The sequence below is a fragment of the Dasypus novemcinctus genome, chromosome 4, assembly GCF_030445035.2.
Source record: "Dasypus novemcinctus isolate mDasNov1 chromosome 4, mDasNov1.1.hap2, whole genome shotgun sequence".
In the NCBI taxonomy this organism is placed as follows: Eukaryota; Metazoa; Chordata; class Mammalia; order Cingulata; family Dasypodidae; genus Dasypus; species Dasypus novemcinctus.
The window spans coordinates 76,616,818-76,626,075 of NC_080676.1; the positions used below are offsets into that span (position 1 = coordinate 76,616,818).

Sequence of the window (9,258 nt, forward strand, 5' to 3'; positions counted from 1 at the left end):
TGTTAATTACCCTAAAGGGAAAAAACCATCATCATCATCATCATTATCATCATCAAACAAGCAGTAGGGACTCTTCTTCTCTTTCCTCCCCTCTCCGTGTTTTGGCTGACCAAGAGACCTTCTCACCAAAGACCCTGCCTATTTCATGATGGTCACTCTTGTGAAGAGGAGAGTCAGGCAGACTCAGAGTGGGAGGGCAGCTTCATACCACACTGGGTTCCTCCTTCTTGTCAGGTGCTCTCTGCCTCACAAACACACTGTGCTCTTGGGGGGATCTCACATCCTTTACCTGGCCCTGTAGTTTCAGGGGTCCCAAAGCCTGAAGTGGCCTGGTTCCTGGATGGTGTCCCTGTGAGGAGACGAGAAGGCGCCATTGAGGTTTATGAAGATGCCACATCCCATTACCTCTGCCTGCTTAGCGCCCGCACGAAGGATAGTGGCAACTACAGCTGCACAGCTTCCAATATCCGAGGCCAGGCATCTTGCAACTGGACCCTCCTAGTGAAAAGTAAGTACACGCTCCAGGGCACCCTGATTCTCTGAGGGAGGACCATTCTAGGGGGTTGGCACACTACAGATGTACAGCCCTATAAAAACATCCCCACCTGCACACCAAGGCCAAGTCCACTGCTCTAGGCTAGTGATTCTGAATGAGAAGTTTACCTCAGAATCACCTCAAAATAAGCCCCATACCCCACCCAGCTGAGAGCTACCTTTTTGAGGTTACCCAGCTGTCGTAGTGCTGTGACTCACTTTTTGGAATCACAGAGAACCAAGTATTCACTAAATATACAGTGCTAAGAGTAATTTGAGATGATGTGGGATCCCACAACTTTATGTTTATTGTACTATCTGTTTATAAAAATAATGCATGTTCATTGTAGGAAATTTAGGCAATATAAAATGACTCAAATATTTTTTTTGCTTTTTATTGTTTTTTTACCCCGAATCATCATTTGCTTATGTAACATAAGCATCACAATTTGCTCATGTAATATAAGCATCTTTATTATTTAATATTCTTTGAAAGTATGACTTTTAATGCCCATATACTTGTATATGGGCACAATGTACCTAATACAGGCATGCTTCTATTGTTGAACATCTAGATTGTTTCCATTTTTCACTATTATAACAAAACTATGATAAATATCCTTGTATCCATCTATCTTTCTATAAAATTTCCTTCTCATTTTAAATTCTATTTATGGACCCTAGGCCCTAGTCATACTGTTGAGGAATATATTAAACAGTACCATGCAGACCATTGGAAACTCTATGGGATAGAGGATCTTTACCTATTTTTTTTTTTCAACAAATAAATTGCAAGCAAAAGGGGAAGAGGGGCAACCTATAGGAAGCTTAGATTAAAAGGTATATGAGAGATATCAGCAATCTTAATATATGGATCTAGTTTTGATCCTGATTGAAACTTGGAAAATTTTATGAGACCATCAGGAAAATTTGAACATTGTCAAGGTATTTGATGTAAAATGTGATGGTTGTCTTGTGGTTATGTTTTTCAGAGATAGAGACTGAAAATTATAGGCATTCTTATATTTTCTCCAGAATAATTCAAGTGAGGATATAAATGAAATGAGATTAATTGTTACAGGGGAGAGATAGGTACATGGGTGTTTATAATGCTGCTTTCTCTACTTTTGTATATGTTTGAAATTTTCCAAAATACACATTCCTGAAAAAAAAAAAGAAATCACTTAGTGGTTCTTCCATCCAGTAGAATGCCATACAGTCAAGAAAACAAATGTGGCAGATTTATAGAATCTAATGCTGACCCATGTCCAAAATAATTAGTAAAGGAAAATTAAGTGAAGATCTGTGTATATCACATGCTAACTATTTATGTAAAAGGAAAAAAGAAATCTACGTGTATTCAAACACGTAGGAAACTGGTGTGTGCATAAAGCATTTGCCTCTTGGAAAGGAAACTGGTGGTCCATAGGAGGGAGTGGGAAGAATACTTTTCATTTTGTTCAGTGATTCTCTCCTTTATTGAGATTTTTACTATATTCATGAATTCCTTTGTAAGGAATAGTAACCAATCCCTTTGGAGGTGAGAGTGACAGTAGGCAGGGTTCACAGGTATAGGTGTTTGAGTCTCATCATCCAAGGCCAGGGTCTGGGCAGGGGGCAGACTGATGGCATCATAGCCACTGAAGATTAGTGACATACCCAGAGAGCCTATACTTCCCTCATCTGTGACTTTATCTTAAGTCTTGTAGAAAACTACTTTAAGCCTGTTTGCATCTTGGGTTAATTCATCCCAGGTTGACTGTCTTGTTTTGTTTTTTTATTGCAGCTTTATTGAGATAAAATTCATATAACATAAAATTCACCCTTTTAAAGTGTACAGTTGACTTTTAGTGTATTCACAGACTTGTGCAACACAATATTATCTAATTTTAGAACATTTTCATCACCCTAATTCCCATACCCATTAGTAATCATTCCCTATCTCTCCATCCCCTCAGCTCCTGGCAACTACTAATTTCCTTTCTGTCTTTAAGGATTTGCCCATTTGGACATTTCATATAAATGGGATCATACAATATGTGACTTCCTTCAGTAGATCTATTTTTCCATTGAGCTGTATATGTATTCTCCCATTAATCTATATGTCTATTTGTATGCCAGTACACACTGATTTGATTATGGTAGCATTGTAGTAAGTTTTGAAATCAGGAAGGGTAAATTCTCCAACTTTTATCTTTTTTCTTTTTTTAAGATGGTTGTGGCTATTCTGAATCATTTGAATTGCCTTGTTTATTTTTTGTCTAGTTGTTCTATCCATTATTGAAAGTGGGGTGTTGAAATCTCCAAATATTATTATTATTATTATTTTAAATATGGAACGCTTCATGAATTTGTGTATCATCCTTGCTCAGGGGCCATGCTAATCTTCTCTGTATCATTCATTCCAATTTTAGTATATGTGCTGCCGAAGCGAGCACTCTCCAACTATTATTGTTGAACTATTTCTCCCTTCAAATCTGTCAGTTTTTACTTCTCTTATTAGGTGCATATTGTCTATAATTTTTTATATCTTCTTGATGACAATTCAGAAAGGCAGTCCCTTTTTTCATTACGTAATACCCTTCCTTGTCTTTCATAACAATATTTGTCTTAAAGCCTATTTTGTCTGGTATTAATATAGCCACTCCTGTTCTCTTCTGGCTACTGTTTGCATGTATTATCTTTTTCCATCCTTTGGCTTTCAGCCTTTGTGTGCATGTGTGTGTTTAGGTCTTAAAGTCTCTTATCAACAGCATATGGTTGAATTGTGATTTGTTATTGTTGTTTTAAATCCCTTCTGCCAATCTCAGCCTTTTAATTGGAAAGTTTAATCTTTCTACATTAATATAATTGTTGATTAAAAGGGATTTTTTCTGCCATTTTGCTATTTGTTTTCAATATGTCTTATGTTTTTTATTCCTCAGTTCCTCTATTTCTCTCTCAATTTGTGTTAGATGGATATTTTGTAGTGTACCAGTTTGATACCCTTCTTGTTTTTTTAACTCTGTATTTTAAAATTTATTTTCTTAATTGCTGCCCTGGGGATTACAAATAACAACTTAAAACAATCTAATTCAAATTAATACCAATTTAACTTCCATAGTATGTAAAATTTTTGTTCCAATATAGCTCTGTTCTTTTTGCTTCTTTTTGCTATTACTGGCATACAAATGGCATCTTTTTTTTTAACACTATTTTTTTTTTAATTTCTCCACCCCCACCCCCACCCCCGCTCTGTGTTCTTCTGTGACTGCTTCTATCCTTATCAGTGGCACAGGAATCTGTGTTTCTTTTTGTTGCATCATCTTGTTATGTCAGCTCTCTGTGTGTGCGGTGCCATTCTTAGGCAGGCTGCACTTCCTTTCGTGCTGGGCAGCTCTCCTTAGGGCGCACTCCTTGCACGTGGGGCTCCCCTATGCGGAGGACACCCCTGCATGGCAGGGCACTTCTTGCACATGTCAGCACTGCACATGGGCCAGCTCCACACGGGTCAAGGAGGTCCGGGGTTTGAATCGCAGACCTCCCATATAGTAGGCGGAGGCCCTATCCATTAGGCAAGTCCGCTTCCCCAAATGGCATCTTTTTTTTTTTTTTTAAAGATTTATTTTTATTTATTTAATTCCCCTCCCCTCCCCTGGTTGTCTGTTTTCTGTCTTTTTGCTGCGTCTTGTTTCTTTGTCCGCTTCTGTTGTCGTCAGCGGCACGGGAAGTGTGGGCGGCGCCATTCCTGGGCAGGCTGCTCCCTCCTTCGCGCTGGGCGGCTCTCCTTATGGGTGCACTCCTTGTGCGTGGGGCTCCCCTACACGGGGGACACCCCCACATGGCACGGCACTCCTTGCGCGCATCAGCACTGCGCACTGGCCAGCTCCACACGGGTCAAGGAGGCCCGGGGCTTGAACCGGGGACCTCCCATGTGGTAGACGGACGCCCTAACCACTGGGCCAAAGTCCGTTTCCCCCAAATGGCATCTTTATACATTATAAATTCATTGACAAGTTTTATAATTGTTGCTTTATGCAGTTGTCTTAATTTAAGATAATATAATTTAACTTACATTAATTTTAATTAACTTAGATTAATTTATATGAACTTAAAACAATCTAGTATAGATTAATACCAGTTTAATATCAATAAGATACACAAACTTTCCTCCAATATACTGGGTTGCCTCCTTGCTTCTTTTTGTCATTATTGGCATAAAAATAAAATTTTTATACATATAAGCCCATCAGCATGGTTTTATAATTATTGCTTCATGCAGTTGTCTTTGAAATCAGATAGAAGACAAAAGTTACAATCAAAAATACATTTATACTGTCTTTTATATTTACCTATGTGGTTACCTTTACCTGGTACTCTTTATTTCTTCCTGTAGATTTAGACTACTGTCTCGAGTGCTGGCCTTTCAGCCTGAAGGACTCTCTTTAGTATTTCTTGTAGGGCAGGTCTACTGGCAACGTGTTCTCTGTTCTTGTTTATCTGGGAATGTCTTAATTTCTCCTTAGTTTTTGAAAGGTAGATTGGCTGGTTATAGAATTCTTCACTGACAGTTTTTTTTTTCTTTCTTTCAGCACTTTGAATATGTCATTCCACTGCCTTCCATCCCCCATGGTTTCTGATGAGAAGTGACCTGTTAATTTTACTGAGGATTGTTCATGATGAGTCACTTCACTCTTGTTTTCAAGATTCTCTCTTTGTTTCTGCTTGCAAAAGTTTGATTATGCTGTATCTAGGTGTGGATCTCTTTGATTTTATTCTACTTGGAGTTCAGTGAGCTTCTTGAATGTACAGATTAATGATTTTCATCAAACTTGGGAAGTTTTGAGACATTATTTCTTCAAATATTCTTTATACCACTTTTTCCTTCTCTTCTCCTTCTGGGACTCACTATGCATATGCTAGTACATTAATTGTGTCCCATGTCTCTGAGGCTCTGTACATTTTTCTTTATTCCTTATTCTTTTTCTTCCTCAGATGGGATCATCTCAACTGACCTATCTTCAAATTTGTTATTCTTTTAACTGTTAAAATTTGCTCTTGCACTCCTCTAATGAATATTTCATTTCAGTTATTGTACTTTTCAACTCTAGAAATTCTATTTTGTTCATTCTTACAATTTCTGGCTCTTTATTGCTATTCTGTATTTGATTAGATATTGTTCTCATTCGTTCCTTTCATTCTTAAGGCATTTTTATAATAGCTGTTTAAAGCTTTGTCTAGTAAGTCCAATCTCTAGGTCTCCAGGTTCCTTAGAAACAACTTCTAGTGGTTGCATTTTTGCTTATGCATGGACCATACTTTGCCGTTTCTTTGCATATCCCAATTTTTTGTTGAAAACTGGACATTTTAAATATAATGTGGCAGCCCTGGAGATCAAATTTCCTTCTTCCCCAGGGCTTGTTGTTGCTATTTGCTCTTGGTGGTGATCATTGATGTTTGTTTGTTTATTTAGTGACTTCCCTGGACTAATTCTATAAGTCTGTATTATTTGTCATGTTTAGCTATTGAAGTCTCTGCTCAACTAGCATGGTGATTAGCTAATGAGTGGATAGTGATTTCCTTAAATGTCTTAAACTAAGTCTTGTAGCCTTTACCAAGAAGTTCTGTGTGTGTGTTAGTGTACATCTTCAATGTTGTAGCAGGCAGTTTACAGCTCTGCCTTAGCCTTCCCTTCTTCCTTGCACAGAACCTCAGTGTCAGCCAGAGGTGAGAAATTAGAGCTTTCTTGGGTCTTTCTGGGCATGTACATAACCCTATCCTGGCCTTCTAAATTCCCAGGAATATGTCAGACCTTTTCAAAGCCCCTATAGACATTTCATTGCCGTTTTTTCTTTTAAGTTTTTTGTCAGCCTCTTGTAAGCCCCAACTGGTATTGTTGCCTCAGGAAGCTTTGATGCTAAACTATGGCCACTGGTTGTCTTTGACAAACACTCTAGGAATGAGTTGTTCACACAGAACAAGCTCTGAGTCAGATCAAATAAAGACATCCCTGAGAATGTAGCTATTCAGGGAATTGCCAGATAGGTCAAATAGTGACAGTTCTCTGAAGAGGGAACTTTTGAGACACTCCAAATCTTTTCTACCTCTCTAGTAGTTACTAAGCTGTTGGTTTTCCTAACGACCATAGTTGTGAGCTTTTTGGTATTCAAGGCTGCCACAGAGCTGAGGAGACAGAGATGGGATTGAGTCAAAATACCACAAAGCTTGCCACTGTTACCAAGATTCAGCAGCTTTTCTTGGAGGAGTGCTCCTGGGGATATTACAAGCCTTTGGTTAATTTTCTGAATTCTGAAAAAGTTGATTTTGACAGGTTTTTCTTTTTCAGTGTTATTGTTGCTTTTATGGAGGAATGGATTTTCTTAAGTCTTTATGCCACCATTCCAGAAATACTTCTCAGCCCCCTGTCTCCTTGAAGCTAGCTATTCGAAACCTTCTCCAGCCTCCATAAAACCCCACTTCACTTGTGGAAGTTGACTTCACCAAGACACAAGTCACCTGATGAGAGTTTTGTTTTGTTTTTTTAACTTGTTATTTTGAAATAATTTCAAATACAGGATAGTTTCAAAAATAATACAAAACCCATATAGAGAACACCAACATACCCCAACCACATACCAACATTTTACCATGTTTGGTGTACCATTCTGTCTAGCTAGCTATCTAACTAGCATCTACCATTCATCTATCTATCTGGTGAGGGTTCTTTTGACTTCTTCTGCAACTACCTCTTTCTCCTTTTTCTTCTGTTACTGAAAAAAACCTGCCTGTCTTCCTTACTAAGACTTCTCTTTCCATTCCTTCCAGTTTCCTCTAGGATCTTATCTAATAATAATTTGTTCTCCCACCATTTTTTCAATCTCTCCTCCTCTGCTTAATCTTGAAACTCCTTTCTTCCCCCTACAAGCACATTCTGGTCTTCCCTATGTTTAAAAAGGAAAGAAAATCTTCCTTTCTGCTTGACTGCTCCTCTAGTGACCACTTTATCACTCTACTCTCTTTCACCACCAAACTTGCTAATGTAGTCACAGCTTCATTTAATAATAATAGCTAACACTCATGAGGATATTCTGTGTACCAGGCTTTGCACAAAGTGCCTCACTTGCATTATTTCATTTAGTTATCCCAACAACCTTATGAGATAATACAGTTACACTGATTTTCCAAATGAGAATATTGACCTGTAGTGAGGTTAAGTGACTTGCCCAAGGTCACAGGCTTGGTAAAAGGTAGCACTGTATTTCTTTCCTAAGTTAGTCTGGCACAAAATCCCATATGCTTTTCAATGACTCCAAAGGTATTTCTCTAATGAAGGATTTAGATGCTGGCTGATGGCAAGGGTGGAGATGTGCCTCTCAGAGGCTCTCTGCATACTTTGTCCATCCCTTCCTCCATGCCAGACCTGTTCAGATGCACCATCATGCTGACTTGTAGCTGCTCCTGCTGCCTACACTCTTCCATTTAGGAGCTCTGGTCTAGAGGAGAAAGCATAGATACAGAGTCAAAGAGAGCTGTGTATAACGCCTGGCTTCACCACGGGACTTGACTGTGGGAGATTATTAACTTCATCTGTGAAATGAGATAAAGCTAGCAACCTCATAGCATTGTCACAATCACATCTATAAAAGCACCTGGCACATAGTAGGACCTCCAATACTGTTGGTTTCCTTGTTCCTAAGTCATTGCACTATAAAATGGCTTTTCTCCTCATCAGTATATTGAATAGCTTCTCTTGAAAAGCACCAGTGATGTATCTTCTGATCACCAAACCCAATTATCTTTTCTCAGATATCAGCCACCTTGACATTTCTGCAGCATGTTTTGTTGGTTATAGACGTGATTATTCCTGTTGATCTTAATTAGGGTCACCAAACTACAAACTGTTTCCCAATTCAGCAATGTAGAATTCTTTTTGAAAATTCAGCTCTGTGGTTTGCATCTTGAGTGTGCATTAGAATCACAAAGGGAACATGTTAAATGCATATTCCTAGGCCTCCTGAGGTTCTGAACCGTTGGTTTAGGATGGGTCTCAAACTACATATTAGTCTTTCTCATTTAATTCAACCCCGGGACTGGAAAAAGAAATTATAATAATTTAAAAATTGAAATGCCCTCGCCATTGGGCATGTGGTCTCTACAAGTAAAAATATATTCACCAAGACTGGGTAATCTCTGATGCAACACATTAAAGAAGATGAGATGGTAAAAAAGTAGAGTAGGAACAACAAAGGTAGGAAGAAGCAGCTCTCAGGATGCTCTAGGATAGCAAAATTTAAGACAAGAGGTTCTTGAATCACGGAGGAGGGAATGTAGACCCAGGTTCTGATTTCCCCAAGGCCTAGGGGTAGTTTGTGACGATGGAAAAGCTCTTGCCAATTCCTATGGCTCTGGCTCCTGGTCTATACACTGGTAGTGCTACCTGCTTCTCTGAATAGGAAAATAGGACAGGACAAGGACAGGCCACCAGGCACCCAGGACAGGAGGAGCCTGTCTGGGAGTCTGGGAGCAGCTGAGGCCAGTCACCGGAGGAGATAAGCTGTGATGCTGAGATGGCCTGTCTGCTCTTTGCCCTCTCAGAGTTGGCCAGGATGGAGGTGGCCCCCTCATTCTCCCGGGGCCTGAAGGACTGTACCATCATCGAGGGCCAGGACTTTGTGCTGCAGTGCTCGGTGCAGGGCACCCCGATGCCCCGAATCACTTGGCTGCTCAACCGTGAGTTTCCCCTGC

General features: G+C 39.4%; 1 protein-coding gene and 1 non-coding gene across 4 annotated transcripts in view; one reads left to right on the forward strand and one right to left on the reverse strand.

Moving 5' to 3' along the window:
• The window catches only part of MYLK (myosin light chain kinase), a 344,455-nt gene that overhangs the window by 230,570 nt on the left and 104,627 nt on the right, over positions 1 to 9,258 (forward strand). For all 3 annotated transcript variants that reach the window (XM_023590948.3, XM_023590949.3, XM_012528021.4), the window contains 2 exons: positions 302 to 508; positions 9,109 to 9,243. In XM_023590948.3, the coding sequence (XP_023446716.2) occupies positions 302 to 508; positions 9,109 to 9,243 (342 nt within the window). The remainder of the gene's footprint in view (positions 1 to 301; positions 509 to 9,108; positions 9,244 to 9,258) is intronic.
• On the reverse strand, positions 2,862 to 2,972 carry LOC111765934 (U6 spliceosomal RNA). The gene has a single exon (XR_002798133.1). It is a non-coding gene; the product is annotated as a U6 spliceosomal RNA (small nuclear RNA).